General features: G+C 35.4%; 1 protein-coding gene across 1 annotated transcript in view; it reads left to right on the forward strand.

The window, feature by feature from the left end:
• The window catches only part of SYNE1 (spectrin repeat containing nuclear envelope protein 1), a 285,161-nt gene that overhangs the window by 98,737 nt on the left and 164,054 nt on the right, over window positions 1-22,370 (forward strand). The window contains exons 29-43 of the mRNA XM_069010651.1: window positions 1,121-1,261; window positions 2,281-2,441; window positions 5,172-5,322; window positions 8,624-8,851; window positions 9,384-9,482; window positions 11,086-11,273; window positions 11,379-11,502; window positions 12,556-12,722; window positions 13,926-14,079; window positions 14,368-14,996; window positions 15,653-15,832; window positions 17,298-17,448; window positions 18,942-19,100; window positions 20,067-20,249; window positions 21,968-22,069. Of these exons, the coding sequence (XP_068866752.1) occupies window positions 1,121-1,261; window positions 2,281-2,441; window positions 5,172-5,322; window positions 8,624-8,851; window positions 9,384-9,482; window positions 11,086-11,273; window positions 11,379-11,502; window positions 12,556-12,722; window positions 13,926-14,079; window positions 14,368-14,996; window positions 15,653-15,832; window positions 17,298-17,448; window positions 18,942-19,100; window positions 20,067-20,249; window positions 21,968-22,069 (2,817 nt within the window). The remainder of the gene's footprint in view (window positions 1-1,120; window positions 1,262-2,280; window positions 2,442-5,171; window positions 5,323-8,623; window positions 8,852-9,383; window positions 9,483-11,085; window positions 11,274-11,378; window positions 11,503-12,555; window positions 12,723-13,925; window positions 14,080-14,367; window positions 14,997-15,652; window positions 15,833-17,297; window positions 17,449-18,941; window positions 19,101-20,066; window positions 20,250-21,967; window positions 22,070-22,370) is intronic.

Consider the following 22,370-nt stretch of genomic DNA (forward strand, 5'->3'; position numbering starts at 1 on the left):
TGAAGCTACTGTATACCTCTTAAATAATAAAGAAACAGCATTCTGTCTGGAAGCATTTAAACATCCCAACTATTCTGTCATAATAGTTAACAGTTTTAAATAATTTATCCATGAATTAATTTTTAGGTGTCTCTTTTCTGGTTACTAAAGATGACATTGCTCTTTAATTGAGTGTCCTTAGGCTGGATATTAGGTTAGTAACATCTGATGGGCAAATATAATCCTCACAGCTACTGTGTGAAATATATGCTGTGATCCTAAATTTAAAGACGGTAGGAGAAAGTCACAGGGAAATCAAATGGATTGTTTCAGCTTTTATAAATAATCACTGACTGAACACAGATTAGAATTTATAGCTTCTTGCACCTGTATGTGGTTTGCCCTTTACATTTTTGTAAGCAGAATGTTAATCTAAATGGCTGCTATTCCATCCAAACATTTAAAGTCACCGAAACTATGTCCCATGAGAAAACACAAGATGAGAAACACGATCAATAAACCTCAAATAACTTCTTAATGTAAGCATTTATTATTGAAACCCATTTTTTCTCTAAGAATTCCCATATATAATGTCTTAATCTAGGCTTCAGAATCAAGAAAATAATTGTTTAAGCTGTCATAGTTTTTATGACTGGTAATTTAATGCTGTATGTTAATCAAAATTCTACATTATCAGAAGAGACCAGATAGGTCCTTATGTGTGATTTTCCTATGAGTAGGGATTTTCTTCTACCATTTTACTGTAATTTATTTCATTAAAGAATTTGAAAAACCTTTTGATATTTTTGACTACTTGTCACCATAAGTCTCTGCATGTATTACTTCAGACTTCTTACAGGACATTCAAATATAAGATTTAAATATTGCTGGCAACTTAGAGAACAGTTCTTTTTTAGCACAGCATAGTATGAATCAATGAAAATTCAAGGAAAAAAGTTTTATTTGGTTTAGAAGAGTTTCATCTACTCACTGTTGAGTAGATGGCTTCTCAGGAAAAATTATTTTAATTTATCTCAAGATTTTCTCGTTTTTCCTTTTTCAGTAACGTACAATGGAAATCTTGTTTTCTCCCCTTTGATCTCCTTGTGTTCCTTTTTCATTTTGTTTGTCTGTTTTTTAGGTCACAATAAATAAATGGGAGCAGTTTGAAAGAGACAAAGAAACAGTAGTAAAATATCTCAATCAAGCAAGCTCTGTACTTGAACGTATCTTAAACTTCAGCAGTTTAGAGAGCCTCTCCTCAGAACTGGATCAGACCAAGGTACTGACTGTGTGAAATGCAGGAACTGAGGTATCTTTCTGCCTTGCCTGTCGACATGTGCTGGGTGTATTGCCTTCAATCTTTGCATGGCTTCCTGTTAATGCTGGTGTAAATTGCATATACAGATGAGAGACTGCATAAACGGTTCAGAGGTAAAAAGTCATTTTATTAAAAAAAAAGTGAATGATTTCTCTAAGTCTGCATCTGAAGCATACGTATGAAAGTTAATAATATTTTGAGGACTTCCCATTTTATGCTCAATAATCATCTATGCTGGTAATCCAGTGTTGAGCACTTGCATATCAACATTAATAGGGTGCACTTTGGCAAGGTTGTGTGGAATGTGACAAATAGCACTCTTAGCCCTGAGAAGAAAAAAGAGAGACTTCTACCCCATGGACATAAGCCATAACATGCCATTTGCCCTTAGTAACACAGAATTATCCCAGCCCATTTTATTTACTACTATGGAAGTAATTATAGTGCTTGTTTTTCCTAAGTGCCATGGTTTACACACTGCTGTTAACCCTTGGTGAAGGCAATAATAAATTATACCTACCTTGATAATACTCAACATCCATTGTTCTGGTGTGGGGGTTTAATGCTTCTGACAGAAAATAGGTGCTAATCAAAGTGAAAATACAAAATATGAGATACTGCAAAATCCACTTTGTAAATGGTAAGATTTAAAAATTAAGTAAAGATGCATATAATTTCTGCAATGCAAAAATAAATTTCTTGAAGAGGTATAGAAGAAACTTTGATTTTTTGACTTAAAATCTTTTGCACATACAGCTTCCCTTGATAAATTTAATTCAACCTAGTTTGCTCAAATGAACTTTTCTTAAATGGCATACAAAATTTACTGTCTTCAGAGATTGTGTTTATGTATTTACACATTCAAATTACATGTAGGACACAGGTAATTTTTTCCAACCACAAACACTGAGGAAAAATACTTTCTGTGTAACTATATGAAACTCTTTATAGCTGTATTAATACATCTTGCATCCTTACAGGAACTTTCTAAACAAACTGAAGCAATGGCAGTACAGGCTGAGAATTTGGTGAAGAATTCCTCTGAGATACAGCTTGGTTCAAAGAACAAGCAGTCCCTTCAGCATCAGGCAAAATCAATCCAAGAACAAGTGAAAAAAGTGGAAGTTACTCTTGAAGAAGAGTATGTTCTTAACAAGTCCTAATATTTATTCTTCACTATAAAATTGTATCAAATTTCTAGCATACCTTGTCAGCATTTTGTGTTGTCTCATCAGTTCTGTCATTTACTGCTTGCTCTGGCATAGTAACCAAGTTATGGTACCAAATATGTCAAAAGAGTGTGTGCAAACAAACAAAATATTTTCTTTTAATACTTTGTAGTATTTCTTTTAATACTATGTAGTTCATAAAAGTTAGTTATATTTAACCTGTCACATATCTTTAAGCCCTGGTCTTGTGAAGAAGGGGTAATTGAGCTCATTCTTGATGTACTGGACTCTTTTGGAAAGAAAAATCTCAGTTCAAGTATTAGAACAGCACATTTACCACATTTGCCTCAGTTTTCAGTATTCCACTTTCTCTATAGGAGTGTCAAGAAGTGCCTTCATGTTAGGTGAATGCCCAGATGGTATTTCATGGGCAATATCAAAAGCTGCTTCTGCTGCAAAAAAAAAACAAAGGCATAATTTTCCAGATTTTTTTTAAAAATGAAAGGTTCAAACTCCAAGGAAAGCTTGATAAATATTTTTAGCTTTTTGTATTTCTAAAAATTTCATCCCTTCTCTCAAATGAGTAATTCAGTTATTGAACTTGTTACTCAAATTCAGAATGTTGCTATTCTCACAATATCCCTATATACATACATTTGTATGTATGTATGAAATCAGTATTTTTGCATACTCTAGATCTGATACACAAGTCATAGAGAATATGACCAAAGGGCAATGCCCAAATAATTGGGGGTTTTTTCCCCTGTAATGACCACTGTCATGCTAATCTGATTTTAACTTAGTGCCATTTTCTTCCTGATATGAAAGAACAGCTATAAACCAGAATAACTAGCCTGTGCAGCAAACAGTGATCTAACCTTTTATATAATGCTTTCTCCAATATAAAGTGTTAGAGTGATTTGCAATTAAATTCTACCATCTCTTACACATCATTTTCTCCAGTATTAGAGAGAAAACTAATGTGATTTTTCAGTCCAAGAAATTTACCCATCCAGCAATGAATATTCACTTTTTAAATAAAGTCATCTATTTTTAAATGGAAGTCATCATTGATATAGCCTTTTAATGTAGGCATGAAATAGTTTTAGTTGAATGTATGGATTATACAGAATGTCTATGGTAGTGTGACACATAATAAAAAGCTAAATACCTTCTGTAAAAGATGCAAATACATACAACTCTCTATAGTATATCTACAGAACACATAGTAAGTGTGTAAGGGTTCTATTTTAACTTGCATCATCAATAAAAATCTTGGCTGAGTAATTTAAAGTGAAGGTATTCCAAACTCATAAGGTACATAAGTATCCTGATGAACAGGAAAAGGAAAGTGTGAGCAGCTCTCCACAGTCATCTACTGTAAGAACTTAGCCCATCTGTTTTCCAAGGAGATCATGCAGAGCTGTGCAGTTTGTTTGGGATTATATTCTTTACAATCTGTGGCTTTCTTAAAACTACAACGAAGGCATACAACAGCAGTCGTGCCACTGATTTGGTCCTTTGATTCTGATTTCCAGCTGTATTTTCAAGGGCTGGACTTGAGTGAAATATTTTTGCACATTGTTTTCCTAAAAATAACTTGAATTTTCATGCACTCTTATCAGTAAATGGCTGTTGACATTCCTTTTTTTTTTTTTAATTTTTAAAATAAATAAGAAAAAATAAAAAGGCCAATTTTTACATTTTTAGGCTACATCTTTCTTAAAGCTTCCTCTAGCTTTAATGAGGGGGGGAAAAAGTTTAAAACTTTTTACCATGGAATGGTTTTTAGGCTATATTTAGAAGGAAAATGTATTTTGAAATTTTGTAATATTCAAACTTTTATGACGAAACTTTAATATTTTCAGTGAAATAGAAAATGTGTGTTTTGCAAGCTGTGTGCAGGGCCTACATTAGCACTGGTTTCAATTACTTGAAAGGAGCAGAAACTTGTACACTGGAAGTTAATGCTGTTAGGCCCTGTATAATGGCCTTAGACTTCTTACTTGTGACAAAAAAAAGGTGCTTTGTTTGCAGTCCTTGACATAGAAGAATCAGTCATAATCTGTCTCTGTTTAACATACCTATAATGTATGTTTCAAAGAATATAAAACTATTAACTCTGAGAGAGTTGAGTCACATTTGTTGTTGATTCTTTGGCTTGATATGAAATCATTGCCACAGCAAACACAAACTTCCTGTAAGATGGTGAGATTGCTGTTACAGAAAAGCAAGATCAATAAAGCAGTCAAGCATTGGTGACTATGTGTATGTCCACATTTCACTGGTTTTAATCATTCTGGTCTAGGGACTAAATTATGAACACCTATGCACTCAGTTATCTAAATTTTTAGATTTCTGATATAATAATAATTTCATATTATTTCATAGAAATTTCATCCTGTTGATGTTCTTTTTCCTTTCTCTTTGTGCTATGATGAGATTCTTGTGCAGCTGAGGAATGAAGCTGTACTTTTACCTCTCAGTGCCCCACTATGGCTAATGCAATTATTTGACTTCTGGTGCATGGCCTAAGAGAGAACCATGCAATTTAATGCCGAATCTGGTCCTCTAAAATGAGGGCTTTTTAAAATGACCCTTCTTTAGACTGAATGAATTCCATTTTTTATTTTTAGCAAGAATATGACCAGCTTCATTATATTAAACTGTTTATTCTCTCTAATTGATTTGGTTAATTTTAGTATTAAAAGCATGGAAATGGTGAAAAACAAGTGGGATCATTTTGGCAATAATTTTGAAGCTCTGTCCATCTGGATAGCTGAACAAGAAAAAGAACTGGAAACTTTGGAAACATCATCATCTCCTTTGGACATACAGATCAGCCAAATCAAGGTGATTAGTTCTTGTTATGTTGAGTGTTAAAAGCCCATTTATCTGTTACTTTGCTAGAGGCCAAATGGGAGAAGAGATATTTTACATGTTTAAAACTACCACAATGAAATAATGGCACATTTTATACATGAATATACCAAGCAGTAAGGTCTTACATAAACTAAAGAAAAATTCTTACAGGCTGCCTTCTCTTTTAGTGTTTAGTTTACATATGTGAAATCTTTGTGTGTATGGTTAAAAACATAATTTATACCGGTCTTATTTTTCAAGTAATCTCAACTGGTGTACAAAATAGCTACATAAATACAAGTTTGGGTTTTTTAAAAAACATACATCAGCTAGTGGCTATAGAACTTGATTTTAATCTTGCAAGCTAAAGTTATAACTTGATTTATGTATCTTTTATGCTGAATTAATAAAGAAAATGTTGCTCTTGGTAGCTTGAAAACCTACATAACATTTACTGTTACTGTATTTGCACTGTCTTAAGTTCTGTGTACATTCCTGTAGGTGCACAGTGGTTTAGTTTCGAATTGCTGACTGAGGTGCATATTGTCTCCAAGCATTGCGTTTCAAGGGCTGACTTTGTATCCTTCCACAAATGAAAGTGTACCTTCTCTGGTATGGCATGTTTCTAAGGGTGCAGAATTTTTTAGTAGGCAGTGCACATTGCCATTTTATTTTTTCTGGGACCTACTTGTTCTTCAGAAGGTGCACAGGTGTGCAGCTGCTTGCAGACCAGTTTGACACTATTTCCAAAGGATCCCATAAAGCACTTGTTTCATGTGACAGAAACAGTTTATCAACAGATTTTCCTGTTCGTAATTTGTTCACAACTTTACTAAGACAAAATAAATAAATCTCTTTTGACTTCATCACTGAAGAGCAAAACAATGTTTGAATTCTTGCTTCATCACCACAGCAATTCAAAAACAGTTTCCTTATGAAATAATATGTATGCACTTATTCCACTGGCATATATTATCGTGTTGTCTTGCTTTTAAATAATTAGTGGACAGGATTTCAATGTTTAAGACAGAAAATGAGTGCATAAAGTGATGCTAAGATTGCATTATAGCGTGTCAGTTCTTGTCTGTCTAAATGGAGCCTTCTTAAGCCCTACTAGCCTATTCCAACCAAGTTCCCAGAAAAGTTGTTCCTTACTATAGAAGCAGATAAGCAGTGATTTTTACACTGCATTGAAAGTTTCTGAAAACTCCATCATAATTCTTACACGTTTAAACACCATGGTCAGTAGCTGATATTTGTGAACACCTGAGTGAACAGACATAAAACAGAGAAAATCCTCCACATGAGGCACAGGGTACATCATTGTGAACTAATAAGCTTTATGAGCTGTGATATGTGAAATGAGTCATCTCACCTGCAGTGCATGGATATAGCTAGAGGTCTACTTCAGCAGCATTGCTTTGTGCCTGATTTTGAAGAATTTTTTATGTTTTGTCTTAAGTTTCCCAATGAGTGTGTCACAACACTAATCAGCATACTTAGTTCATAATTTCTAGGACACCACTTTAGTAAGGAATATTTCAACATAGGGCAAATTACTGAAAAACAGTGTGCTCCCTGATAACCTTTGGCTGACCAGATTAAAAGCCTTGGGTCAGCTGAATGTAACTATCCTACATGGTACTGGTAATTTTCTACTTTTGGTGACGTTGATTGCAAAGCCCCAGTGACTTCAGCAGAGCCAGATTTTCACCTACACATTTCTCTGAAATTCCTGGTGGAACAAAATGACAGTTATCACAAGTAGTTACCATTGGTGGCAGACTCTGTGAGAGTTTGAAAGCCTCAATTATCCACCTTCTTTTATGTAACTGAGTGAATTTAACAGAATAGCGTAGGAGTGAGAAAGCACTGCCTCATTTGTATCTGCTGCATTGTTAGATAATTTTGGCTTCAGGGCTGCAAATCCAGTATTTTTCCCCAGCAACATGTTCTCATGCAAAAAAAAAAAAAAGATATTTTATAATCCAAATTAATTCAGAATATATTGCATAAAGAGAAACTATAAATTCTTATAGCACCACATTTTTTTCTGACAGTCACCCTGCTAATTTTTGACTGAATGTTGCAGTAAGCCAGTCCTGAGCTTTATAATGGCAAGAAAGAGACCATATTTTTTATCACAATTATAGCAGACGTTGTGCACAACCTATGCTTTGAGAGTGCTTTTGCAAGAAAGTTATTGGTTGCTTTCTTATACATACACATCTTAACATTTTTATATATGAGAATTCTATTGCCTATTTCAGTTTTAAAGATCTCACTTGGATCTTTCAAATCTCTCCCAGTGGGTGTTTTCCATTGCTTTTGAAAATTCTATGGACATGATACATCAGCAGTCATTTAAAATAAAAAAAAAAAACTATTGTGAAAAAAAGCTTATTTCCAAGTTCATTGGTGCCAACTGAATAAATAGCCACTGAACACAAAACACTGTAAGTTTCTTTCTTGGATGATGTAGCTGCCAGGTTTGCCTCTAATTTGTAATAAGACAAGTGCAAAATAATAGGAGACAATTGCTGTCATGCAGCTGCTGAAATGTAAAGCCAGTGCAAGTTTGTCTTCAAGCGTTTGGTAACTGAGGTACAAGACAAATGAAAAGTGCCAAAAACCATTATCACCCTTGTTTCATGGTTTCCTATTTATACTGTAATGTGGTTCTTTATTTAATCTTCTGCCTAAGGGCACACTCACCCTCCCTTACAGTCTAGTTAAATTTATCCTTTATTGTGCTGTAGTATTTTAAATTAGAAAATGGAATCCATTTCTACTGTTTTTCAAATCGTGGCATGTTTTATTTTCTAAGTCCTTGAAACCCTATTAAACATTAGTAACCAACTGTTAGGGTTCAGCTCCTTAACAACACTTTTTTCAGTTACACAGTCATGTTTTTTCATCTTCTGTTTATTTTGAATCTTAAAGAGAATTGTGTACGACTTTCCTGTGAATAGATGCTAATAAAACATGAACCATCGTGTCTGCTTATGAAAATATGCACCTCAGCCAATTCTAATTGCTCTTCATGCACACTGGTTCTAGAGCAGTCTGTATTTTAAACCTTTGCCAGTGTTAGTTTCAAGAAGAAAAAGGGTATTTACAGATCATATTAAAGACTTTAGTACTACTTATTTCAAGTGGTCAATGAACTCTCCTCTTATGTAATTTTTTGATGAAGGATTTTTGTAGCTGAGGTAAAAAAAGCATTTGGAAAATACTGTTCTAATAGTTTAAAACTTATTGTGAATCTTTTTACTATTACTTTACATTTTAGGTTATTAATAAAGAGATAGATGGTAAAATAACTGGAATCTCAAATCTAGAAGAGGAAGCCAAGTCTTTTTCCCAGTTTGTTACCTCTGGAGAACGTGCACATATTAAAGCCAAACTGACTCAGGTCAAAAGGTATTGGGAAGAGCTAAGAGATCATGCACAGAGACTGGAAGGAACAATCACAGGGAATGCATCAGCACAGCAGAAATACGAAGAAAGTCTTAAGCAGGTAGACTATGCAGAATCTAATGGATTGCTTGCAGCAATTTATAGAATTACTCTATATTTTTCCAAACTTGAATATAAAATGCATATCATAATAGGATGGACTGAAATAAATAAGGAGATTTGTAAGGTAATTGCAGGACCTAGATACATAAATCTGTGCTTTGAATTGCCTAAAAGGCAGCTTCGGAAAGACAGTAAAATATACACACTCAAAAAACTATGTTGTCTTCTAGAAAACCTAACTGATTGTCCTGGATATTGTACTTTTGAACCACATCCATTCTTGTGACAAACACTTTAACTTCAATCTTTGATTCATAGAAGGTTGTAAGTAAAATAATTTAAATATTATTATTGCCCCAGCCAGGAGGAACTGAGCACTGTTAGCATCTTTTAACTTCAAAAGGCACTCAGCACTACAGAGGCTTAGGATATAAAGTTCTCTTAGCAGCAAACATTTAAAAGATGTTATTTAAAGAATCATTTATGTAATTCCTGCTGGTTTTAGCTTCTGGTTTGCCTTTTTTTCATAGGTGCAGCAGTCAGTGTCTGAATTTGAAGCTAAGCTAGCTGAGCCTCTCACGTCGTGCTCTTCGGGAGCAGCAACATACGCAGCCCTTCAGGATTGCATGGTGAGCATGTGGCCAGTTATTCCTAGCACTGAGTCCAGGGACACAGTACCACACTGACCACCTTACACAAATGCCAGTAACCCCCAGAGCAGGGGCTGCCTGATGCCACACAACTCAGGACAAGAAGGAGGCAAGCTCTGGGTGGGCAGCCACCGAGAAGGCTTAAGTACTTCCTCAACTATTTCTTGTCACCATTTCAGACAGGCTTGGAAAGTTTCTTCCCCAGTCTAGGGGGAAAGAAAGCCTAAAAGTACCATTTAACCCTTCAGGTTATTGGTTTTAACTTTATGCATCTAAAACATTATGAAAAACAGAAGATAAGAAACAAGTCTGCTAGATATTTTTCCTCTAAGGTTTTCATGAAAACCATATGATTAAAGAAAATATATGCTTGGAAGTAGTTTTTCTTGAGCAGTGAAAAGACTGGACAGAGTTTCAACTTACAAACTTTTTCCTGTGATGCTAGAAGTCCATGGGTATTTGGATATGTGGTTCAGTCCCCTACAAAAGGAAAAAAAATACTGGATTGATATTCAAACTACAAATAATCCCATCTCAGGGAGTTTGGAGTAGTATTTCTGTTTGTAAGTTCTGATATGTTTTTTCAACAATAATCATAGCCTTTCTTTCTAAGAAAATACTACAAAAAATTTTAGTCATATTGTTCTTGCAGTAAAATGCATATAATGTCTTCTGAACTTAGAGGTAACTGCTTGCAAAGGCTTTTTTCAAGGGGGACCTTCAAAAAAAGCTTGATACTTAGTTGAGAAAAAATGTTTTGCATATGGGGAATTTATTCAGACAGCACTTGTAATCACCATTTTTATTGGCTTTTAAACATTATATAACAGCTAAGTATGCTATTAAAAGGTCTTGTTCTCTTTGGGGATCATGATGATTAAATACCTTGATCTGAAGTTATTAGCAGCTTGTTCCTGTATAATTTGTATTTCCTCCTATATATGATTTCTTGTAATTATAGCCATTACTATTGTTGTTACTATTGCACACCTGTGAGTTGGGACTTTCGTGATCTTAAATCTGTTTCATTTTGTGCTTTTCTAACTCACTGCACTACATTTCAATCATTTTCATATGGACAAGTTTTCCAGCTTTCTAGAAACAGCAACACTGGAAAATGAAGTTAACATTTCCCTACTCTCGTGTCATGCCATTGGCTGCAAGTCTGGTAGTCCTTACCTGTTGGAGTGAGGTTTTGAGTTTACTCTATATAAATTAGAGCAACTCTTAGACAGATGTTAGGGAATCTCGAGCTTTTTCCTTAATTTGGAGCTTTGCCCTGCATTCATGATGCAGTGTTGCATGCCCATTCAGAAGATCTGACTCCTTTGTTGCGGAGTTTTTTTCTTTAGCACTGTTCCTAGGAAAGTCTTTTGCCACTACAAGCTAATTCATTGATATGCTTGGAACACGTGTACCTAGGGTGGACCTGAGCAAAATCTAAGCTATGAAGTGACTTCATGATCTGATGGATGTAGCATTGCTTCAAACTTATGAGTAGAACTACAGAATTTTTCCCACCACTGTTACCATAACTCTATTGTTCATGTATGTGACTTCCGTTTCTTTACGTGTTCACTAGGACCTTTGTCATACTGTGGAAAAACTGAGCAACGCTCTGGCCTCGCTCTCAGCCGGTGTCCGAAAGGTGGCCAACAAAGAAAAAGCTGCTCAGGAGGTCACAGCATTACAGCAGAAATATGAAAAAGTGCTGGAAAGTGCTAAGGAGAAACAGAGCTTATTAGAGACTCTTCTGGCTCAGTGGCAGAAGTGAGTAAACTCTCCCAGCTGTTGTGATCGACACAGAGACCTTCCTGTGCTCCATGTGTGAGACTGAGAGGATGACTTGGTAACTCTAGGTTGTGATTTTGTTAGACAGGAGAAGGAGCTGTCTGCCTTCCTGGCCTGGTTGGAGGGGTGTGAAGCTACAGCCAGGCCTTCAGAGCAGTATGTTTCTGCTGATAGAGTTAAGCTGGAAGGTGAACTGCAGGCACTGCAGGTAGGTTTCAACTGAAATATTGTGCCCCTACATTTCCTGGTGTATTTCTGTGTCTTTTAAAGGAAGGAATTGCTTAGCTATAGTCTGACAACTCAATTGATTCTGGGCTTTGGAAATCTCCTAGGAAGTATTACATTATCACTTGCTATTTCTCAATTACTTTACTCTCACTTTTAACTATAATACACCATCTCAAGGAAAAAGAAAAAGGTGCCTTGGTATATCCTATTTTCTGCCAAGGAAGGACATAGAAGGACATCTTGTTAGAAGATCCTTTCTCTAGAGAAATTCCCTTATTCAGCAATATTTCTTTTCTTTGTTTTGCATGTGAGGAAAGGTTCTCAGATGAAAAAATGCTCAAAAGTTTTGAAATCATAATAGAAGTCTGCTTTCTGATTTTTTTTCAAATGCCAGACTTTCATCCTGTTCTAAATGATGCCTTCCCTTGGAACTTTTGCCATTTGTTTTTAGATGAATATGAAGCAGTTGGCCAAATGTAATGTCTTTTATACTTGCCTTGAAGCCAAGTTGTCAGTTTTAAATATTACTGAAGAAAAGGAAAATTATTTGGGGGTTTTTGTTGTTGTTGAGTGCCTTTTTGTTTGGAGATTAGGTTTTTTTGTTGGTTGGTTGTTATTGAGGGTTTTTGTTCGGTTTTTTTTTATTTTTGTTTTGCTTTGTTTGGGCCAGTTTGCAACATTTCCTCACAATTCTCTTGCTGCACATGAAATATGTTGCAAAATGTGGTCTTCATCTTAGCCACTGCCATCATACAGTAGCACTGTATGGAAAGGTCACACTTTGTCCTAAAGGAGACAAAAACCCCAACTTTGATGAATCCCTACTGATCTTATGTTGCAGATTTAGCTGTTTGAGAGTTGTTGAGTACCTGCTTGTCCTAATAGGCCTCATTTCCTCCAAGGATTTGACTGCTCACTCACTTGTCTTGAAGTGCCGTACTGGAAATCCGTAGCTGTTTTTTTTATTAGTTTTTGTTATTTTGCATAATATGGTGCAATGCTTAATCTATTTTACATTCTTTCGTTATCCCAGGATTTGCGAGCTGATATTGAGTCCCATGCTTCAGTCTATCAGAGCCTTTCACAGTTAAATGAGTCACTATTTCCAACAGCTTCAAAGCAGTGTGTGAAAACAATAAAAGAAAAATTTGAAGAGCTGGATGAGAGGTGGAAAGCTTTACCACAAATTGTTGATCAAAGGTTTGTGCTTCAGAGTGTTTTTTACATGTTAAAGTAACCAATATCCAGATAAGGAAGCCCAATCCCAAAACATATTTTTTACAGTATTACCATTAGGAAAACAAAGGTTTAAAATCAGTACCAATCCCTGAACTCCCAGGAATGGGGGGAGGAGAATCCCACACATTTATGATGCTGTCTTTTCCCCAATTTTTTTTGGTAGAAGAATCTGTTTCAAGGAGTGTGGGGCAGGAAATGAAGGCAATGTTGCATTTCCTCAGTTACAATCTCCCAAGTAAATTCTGAAATCTCTAATAATCTGCTCGTTTTTTTCAGTTATATGCTTTACCTTGTGCAAAGCCACACTATTGTGTTTTTAAAATCCCTTTGAAATTCTAATTTGCCATAAATACTATAAATGCTCAATTTTTAGGCTGCTGGCTCATGTAAAGCTCAGAAAAACTGTCACCTTTATTTCAAACTGTGTGTTATCATACATTTAGATTTCGATTCTTTCCATGGTGAACACACGTATTTTACTATTTGTAACGTAGCTTGAATCATAGATCCTGATCAATGACATAATCATCTAGGTGCTTTATCAATACGATTGTTTTACTATATAATGATCTTATACATGTTGAAAATTAGGTATATAAATTTCTAAGGGAAATGGAAAGGTAAATGACAAGGTCTTTTTTAAGGTCAGGTTTAGACTTGGTCCTTAGGTACTTAGTTCTGCTGAGTACTGCTCTGGGCACATTCTCCCTTTGAATTGTGTTCCTCTGATCAGACTTTACCCTTGCTTACTTGAGGGGAAGTTGAGCATTAAATTCCTCACTCCCTGCCTAAATTCATGAGACTCTCACCTTAATTCAGTGTTTCAGATGATAGGGCAAACAGAACTGCTGTGACTGAAAATTAAAGTTTAGCTTCCATCAATAACATTCTCTTTGCTGGGATTACACCCAGAAAGAAAATTTGAAGAACATACCTTGGTTGTTTGGGGCACCTCTAACAGCTGATATAAATAAAAGAGTGGAAACAGGAAAGATCCAAAGGTGCTTTCAAATGTTATGTTATCCCCCAGAATTAAGAAATTAATATGGCAAAATAAAGTAGTATTTCCTAATTTCCTTGCATCTGGCATGATTTTTAATGCTGACCAACCAGGGTTTGGTTATGGGAAGTGATTAAATTGCATCAAGTGCTTTCATTCTATAGGATCAACTTCCTTCAGTCACTTGTTGCTGAGCATGGGCAGTTTGATGAGCTCCTGCTCAGGTTCTCAGACTGGATTAAGCAATTTCTTGCTGAACTACAAGCCACTTCAGAGATAAACACAGCTGATCAACAAATAGCTGCATCTCACAATAAGGTAAACTTTTGGATGTAAATATTAAAGATGGAGAAATTGTATAGTACATTTGGCTAAATGTTCATCTAGAACTAGCAAGTAATTTATTTGTTTGAAAACCAATATGCTGTTGCAGTCACATACAGTCTTCTGTTATTTTACAAGTATAAAGTAAAATTGTAACACTGAACTATTCCTACTGAAAACCCCTCAGCAGTACTTGTTTCACTCGTAAGTTCAGTGCTAAAATATTTCTTGAGCTCTTGATTTGAAGAAGAAACTCAGCTCTATTTTCTTTCTTTCCCATAGAACCACTCAATGGAAGTTGAAAGTAAGAAACAGGAGTTACAAAGTCTGAAGGAACATGTAGAGAAATTGGGTTCTTTCAGCAGCCCAGAGGACCAGCAGACGTTGCAGGGAAAGACCGAAGATTGCTTTCAGATCTTCCAGGAGGCAAGTCAAATAACTAGCCAAAGACAGGACGCCTTGGAGCAGTTGCAAGTATTCCTGGAGCTCCACAGTGCTGCATCAGGAGTGCTCCACCAGCTGAGGCAGACAGTGGAGAAAACAGGAAATATGGATAAAGCTAAATCTGAATTACTGGAGAAGGAACTGAGTGGTGTTATTAAGGATCTTAACAAGCTGGAATCCGATGCTTTCAGTTTGGATGGTTCCCTTACTAAGGCTCAATATCATCTGAAACACAGCATTTCTGGGCAGAGGACCTCCTGCAGGGCTATGGTGGATAACCTGGGTGTGGACCTGGAGGCAGTTCAAAACCTGTTGGGAACCAAGCAAAGTGAGGCAGAAGCTCTTGGAGCCTTGCAAAGATCTTTCATGGAGCATAAAGAACAGTTACTGAAGAGCATTGAAGATACTGAGGAAAAGGCTGACAAAGAGGGCCTGAAGGAGACAACACTACAAGCCCTCCAGCAAAGGTAAAAACAATGGCACCTCTACACTTGATTGCAATCTCTAGACCTTTCATGGTTCATTGGAGGCATGTGTGTGTTTTCTACCTGGGTACTTTATTTTTTGCCAAGCATATGTATCTACTTAATAAAATTGTCTAAGTAAGTGAACTATTTGGATGCACAAATCACTTAAGTCCTGCTAATCTTCTGTATTGAAAGAACAGTCATGAAAGTCGATGTCTCAAAAATATATTTTGTCCAAATGAATCTTAAGATCCAAAAAGCTATTAGAAGTCCCATCTAACATAACTATCTCAATCCTATTTTGGGATATGTACAAACTGAAGATTGTACATGGGATGATGGAATTAAAAACACTTACTGTAATAAACTATTAATCTAAATATCTGAGTGGATTTCTAGGTGACTGAGGGGAAGGTATATATATATATATATATATATATGACTGTATAGCAGTATATGTATCAAAAAAATCACATTCTGAGCCCAGTTCTAGTAGGAAAAAAAAAAAACAAATAATGCTTTATTGTACAAAATATTAGAAAAAGAGAATTTTATGCACAGTAACACTAAAAAAAAATTTTATTCTTTCTTTCTCCCTTCTCTTACCAAAAAAAAGTGAAGATGGGTAAATTTGAAACCTGTCTTTTAACTTGCAGATTGAGGATCTTTAACCAGTTAGATGAAGAATTGAATTCTCACCAGCATGAACTCCAATGGCTCATGGACAAAGCAAAACAAATTGCTCAAAAAGATATCACACTTGCTCCTGAGACTGACAAAGAGATAAATTGCTTAGAATCTCTGTGGAAGGATACCAAGAAAGCTATACATGAGAAGTAAGTAGATCTTTAGCTGAAGATAAGAAAGGAGAAGATGGGGACAGAGACACAGTTATTACATGTAATATCTTCTTGCTATGTTAGTTGCAATGAAAAACAGGGCTTGAAGGTTAAATACTGAATAGAAGAAAAAAACACATTGTTAACAAGAATATTTGTACCAGTTGTACTTATACTATTAATAAAGCCACAGATAGGTCCTACAGTACTGACAGATACACTTTCTATTACATACGTGCTATATTGTATGTTACTGTTTACTCTTCTGAAAGATAAGAAATGTCCACTGCATTTTCACTGTCACTCTAGCTGGCACCTATTCTCCTTCTAGCACATGTTTTCATTCTCTATTGGATCTGTGTTTCTGACAATTCTATATTTAGTGGTCCTAAATAATTTTTAGATTTAAGTATTTCGGTCTGCCCAAGGGAACAGTCTCATAATAATCATTAGTGTATAACCAGTTACACTAATTGTGTATGATACATGATCAGATGATCAGTTTTATCAATGAATGCTGATAACGAAAGAAGCTAAAGAAACTAGAGAAAGTTTTATCATACCCATTTCTTTGTCTTAACTGCCTCACTATCATCTTTAAGGAGAACTATTAGTGTTTTCTCTCTCATATAGACCCAACTTTAGACCCTCCTGAACCTGCTTATTTTGGAGAGCTCTTTGGAGCATTCAGAGGAAGAGACAGCTCCTGAAACAGTTACTCCTCTTTCTTGACAATGCGATGTCTGCCAAAATCCTTTCATTGAAAAACACTGTTTTACAACTAAGCATATCCAAAGTATTAGTTTTGCTTCTCTCTCTTCAGTATAAACACCAGGAATGGATTGAATAGGTTTTTTTCCTCGGTCCATTGCCTGAGCATAAATAAGCTTTCCTGGAGAGAGAGTGGGAAAAAAAATTAGGCTTGTTTTTAGCAGGTTAATTTATTCTCAGTAGAAGGGAGGTAAGTTGAATATAATGTTTTAGTCCCAAAAGCATGCATCTGACAATTGGAGGACAAAATAAACAGACCTTAGCATGCATTGCTTTAGTCTTTATTTCTGCTTCTTTTTACCCAAAAAATACTCCATGTTAAAGAAAAAGGTTTATTTTTAAAAAATGAACTGTGAGTGGCACAATCATTATAATGTGCTTTCCAGTCAAAAAGATGCTAAACTTGGGAACTGAAATGCTTGAATTCCAGTTTCAGTCTTTCTTTTCCTGAAGTCAGTTGCTTTGGTATCTGATACATGTGAGATGGCAATTCACATACTGTCTCTTCAGTGAGATGTTTTGTGGTGGCTCTACAGTGATTCGTAAAACCAAAATATTCATATTTCCTTGGCTGTCCTATTGCTGTTTCGTAGTGCATCCTGGTTTTCATAAGGTGAATTGCTTTGTCACGTTCTCTATCTTTCAGAAACATGACAGCAGGTGGTACTAACACAGCTTTTTCATATTACAGAAAGGAGCAGTCTTGTGTTCTTATTGATCTGATGAAGGAATATCAGAGCTTGAAGTCAACAGTAATGAAAGTCATAGATAGTGCTAACAGCGCCTCTGTGACCAAATCCATTTGGAAGGATCATGAAGATATCAGGCGAACGTTATCAAAGGTAATAACATATATTTTCCTTTGAGGAATTTAAATTAGTTTTGAATTGGATGGATTTTTTTGTTTGAAAGGTGTCCTTGAGCTGTGTTTAAAGTTCCTTGAATTTCTGTCAAATCTTGTCACACTGACATTCAGGGTTTAAATTGTACTGATTCTGATGAGGAAAGAATATAGTCCTTTCTTGCATTTTGATGAAATCTATTAATCTGTTGTTGCTACTTATAACTTTAATTGAAATGCAAATTGTTACTATATGGAAAGCATAAGTGGAAAACAGTGGTAAGCTCTTTATATAAAATACATTGAGAATATATTCCTATCATAGTATGAAAGGATAGTTCCAGTCAACATACTTCATTGTTTTTCCATATTGGGTAAATTTTGGAATAGGTAAAAGGCCACAAAAGAACATGAATTTCACACATTTTGGATGTGCATTATCTCTTTCCCTAAGAGGACTTCTTCTATGGTGTATAATGTTGATACTGGCCACTGATCAGAGATATGGTATTTGGATCCCGACATTCCATTCATTTCACTGGACTGTACTTCAAAAATTCTAAATTCTGCTGTCCATCAACCTGTAAGGATAAACAGTTCTGAGTGAAATTCTTTCTGTTGTTTTGGAGGTTAATTTAATTTGGAAGCCTGTTGAGCTCTTGATTCAAAAACTTTCAGTCAGATCTGTATAAACCTTATTCTAAACTGTGTGTATTTATGGCCTCTTTCATGCCTTAAAAGAACAAAAAGCCAGAACAGAGCTTACCAGTCTAACAAAGAATTTCATGTAACTTCCACATGATTCCTTTGAGACTTGGGCTGTGGAGAATTCCCTGCTGCAGCAGTGGCCACATCTAGGCCTGAAAAAGTTGGAGTGCAGTAAATGTTTTGGCCATACTGCATCCAGATTAGTAGCTTATTGTTAGTACTGCTCTCTCGTACTTGCTGTAGAAAAAACTGTGATCCTTCCTGTGCATGTTGTCACCTTTTCAGTGACAGTGTTTTAAAGATTTCCCCATGCCTAGGGTTGCAAACTTAGTAACCCTGAAGATTTTGTCTAGCTCCTTTCAGAACAGATCTTTACTTTTGTTTTCCAGAATATCTAGTAGTGAAGGGGCTTTTAATTCTAAATTTTGTTAGCAACACCTTCTGTTTACCCTGCTATAACTCCTGAAGTGATTATTCAATGATGAAGAATGAAAAGGCAAATAAAAAAATAAAATTTCTTTAAGTCTAGAAAATATCTGGGTACCAAGTGACAGGAATTCAGAATTTGTTACTGCCACATGTGTTTTATTCATAAGAACAATCATCCTATTTGATTATGTCCATGAGAAAATCATATCAGTTGCTTTGTATTTTGTGGAAGAGTTAAATGTTAGATATGAGCATTATCCCATTCATAACACAGGGCTAGGGATGGATACCTGGAGAACTGGATTTTTCTTTCTTTCTTGAAGGCTTCATTAAACAAGCAAATATTTATATCCACAGCACGAGGCTGCCAAGAGTGATCTGAGTGATAAACAAAAAGACCTGGATACTTTCACTAATAAAGGAAAACATTTATTAGCAGAACTGAAAAGAGTGCATAACTGTGACTCCACTGCGCTGAAAACAGATATGAACTCCACGGTGGACAAATGGCTAGATGTAAGAATCTGGTTTATATGTCAAATACAGTCTTGAAGTTTGGTTAAGCTTATAATATTTCTATTTTCTTAGGATCTTAGAGTACAATTGTTTAGTAAAATTTACTTTGAAGTATAACTCAAAGGCTTAGAGGGATGTGGGATCCACTGCATGCACAAAGTTGTGACATCAATTTGATAGATTTTAAATGATGTCTCACAGCAGTGTATGAATGCTACTACTGTAAAGTTGCTCACTGCACAGTTCTAAGCATAAAGTTGGGTTGGATTCACACCTAATGCATACCAGCAATACTTTGTTAATCAGACTAATAAGTTAGGCAATAAATTACATTACGCTAAACCACAACAGATATGAATATGTTGAGAAAGACGTCACTATAGGAGAGAAACATAACATAAAAGCTAGTTACAGAGTCACAGATTGGTTTGGGTTGGAAGGGACCTTAAAGATCTTCTGGTTCCAACCCCCCTGCCTTGGGCAGGGACACCTTTCACTAGATCAAGTTGCTCAAAGCCCCATTCAAGCTGGCCTTCAACATTTCCACAGATCTACATCTACAATGGCTCTGGACAATCAGTTCCAGTGTCTCATCACACTCAGAGTAAAGAATTTCTACCTCATATTTTACATTTACATATTTATACTGCTTTAGTAGCAAATTCCTACATTACGTAAGAAAGATACATGTAGGTTTTTTTGAAAGATAAAGTTTATTTGAACAAAAGCTTTCCCAGTAAAAAGTATATGAATATTTAGAAAAAGACGCATAAGATTTTTGTTTTATGATGTGGGTAATTAAATTGATCTTAGAATTCAGAATTCAGAACTTAAAACTAAATCTAAGAAAATTATTTAATCAAGCTTACTAATTATTTTTATGCACTTGCCTTAAAACTGTCTGCAAAATAGAGAAGTCTAAAATTAATTTGTGAATGGTATTGATATATTCTTCTTTCCTAAAAGGTGTCTGAAAGAATTGATGATAACATTGACCGACTGAGTGTAAGCGTGTCTCTGTGGGATGACATCCTGAGAACTGGAGATGAATTAGATGGATGGTGTAATAAGTGCATTTCTCAACTGAATGAAGGCATCAGCAACTTCAGTAACAGTCAGAGAATGGAGGTCCTCCTGAAAGACTTCCAGGTTCTTACCCATAAGTCAGTAATAAAAATGTTCTGGACCGAAATGTCAAGTGATGTCCAGCACAGAGAGAAGGCTGTGCTGTACTCTGTGTCCTCTGTTCAAGTGGTGGTACCCTAACCCAACAGCTAGCTGAGAGCATTCCTGTCCTTTTTATTTTAAGGTGTTTGCTTCTGACAGAAACAAGAATGGCACATCTTACTAAATCTAAGCTCCACAGTTATTTTGGCCCTAGCAGTTATATTTGGTTCTAGACTGAATTCTGTTCCAGTAAAAACTAATGGAAATTTTAGACAACTTCAGCTGCAGTTTAGGAAAAAAATGAGTAGTCTCTAAAACCTCATCCAGGAAAGTAGATTCTCCAGACAATAAAAAGATATGGTGGACTGGAAGGTGAATTTTATTTTAGTTAGATGATGACTTTCTTCTCTGGATAGTGTTAAACTCTTTTAGAAATCTAGCCAGTTTTCAGGATACATTCTGCCTCTATTGGCTTAAAATATACATCAGATCAATCACAGACTGAGCCATATTCTACTTCATTTGAAATAAATTACCTGTTTAAGAAGAGGCACAGTGAACTTAATCAAATATTATGATAGATTATAAAACAAAAAATCATTATTTTGCTCAGCGTAAGCGCTATTGAATGCCTTATGTAGCAATCAGACCACCTAAATTCATTGCTGTTAAAACTGGAGTAAAAGCAGGCAGTACCCAAACCACAGATGTACTTAATATGCAGGAGTGCCAAAGTAGCAGATGTGAGCACTCTGTGCCCATTTACAGTCACAGAATGTATAGTCCATAATGCTTTTTTTTGCACTTTGTTTTGCAAAGGCAAGAGGAAGAGCAGTTCAGTGCCAGCAGGATCCTGCCCTTTCAGCAATCAGAAATAGATAAGCATGGACAGAAACAATCAGTGTACCTCTTCTGCCCAAATCAGTGGTCACTTTCTTGACTGACTACCTAATACTATCCTCCCTAGCACAAAATACCCCCAAGTATTCTTCTGGGAATTTAGGGCAGATGTTAATTTCAGCAATTTAATCTTGCAGTCCACTGCTCAGTCTTTTAATTGGAATGATCGACTTGAAATTTTTAGAAAGGAAGTTGTGGGCAACAGGATACTGATATTTCAAAACTCCAAATTATGATTTTTTACTTTCACTTTGGTACTATTTTTTTAATAAGTAGGTATTTATTTATAACTTGGATCTATAAATACAAGGTCCAGATATGTCAGTGCATATATATCAGTATTTTTTATTCTGTTTTAAGGTTAAAATCTATTTCTGTGTCTAATTTTTTATCAAGACCTCACTTGCTTGAAATAAAAATCAGAGACCACGTGTAATATAGTCTGTATGCCTTTAAGTGGAACCTAACACCCCCAGTAGATACTTCCAGTTGAATAAACAATGACATTTTCATCTTTATTTTTCCAGTTTTAACAAACTAAAACTTTTAGAGCATTTTAAATGCTGATAATGTGTATGGTTATTTTAAAGGAGGGGAAAATTTCTCTGAACTGAATCTAATAAGTAAAAAGAGATGGGAGATTTTTAGAGCACAAAATTAGTAGAACGGCAGTGTTTTCCCTCTGGTTGCTAAACTGTATTTTCATTTTCTTTCTATTTTGAAGTTGGTGGAGCATCCTTCTGGAAGTCTAAAAGCTTCTTGTAGTTTGGTATGAAAGTTTGACCATATCTCTTTTACAGACTGAAGTCAAGGATAAAGAACTGAAGTTGGAGCAACTTAGTTCCAAAATCTCAGAACTCAAAGAACTGACCCATTGTCAAGAGCCTCCTGCAGATCTCCAGGTAAAATAAAGACATTGTTAAACACAGATTGTGCTCAAATAACTAAGAAAACATTCCTCCTGAAATTTCTGTCTATCCTGCACTACCTTTTTCTTTCAAGGTGGCAGATACAGCATTATTATTTATATGTAGCATAACTATTCTTTGTTCATATTTCTCTAGGTAGCCTTGATTTTTTTTTTTTGTATAAACAGTATGCGATAAAGTAATTGAGCATTAGGATTGTAGAAGTATTTTTTAGTAAATCAAAATAGAAGAAATAGTTTATAATGTAACTGATGAGATATGAGACTACAGATAC

This window comes from Aphelocoma coerulescens, chromosome 3, assembly GCF_041296385.1.
Source record: "Aphelocoma coerulescens isolate FSJ_1873_10779 chromosome 3, UR_Acoe_1.0, whole genome shotgun sequence".
NCBI lineage: Eukaryota > Metazoa > Chordata > Aves > Passeriformes > Corvidae > Aphelocoma > Aphelocoma coerulescens.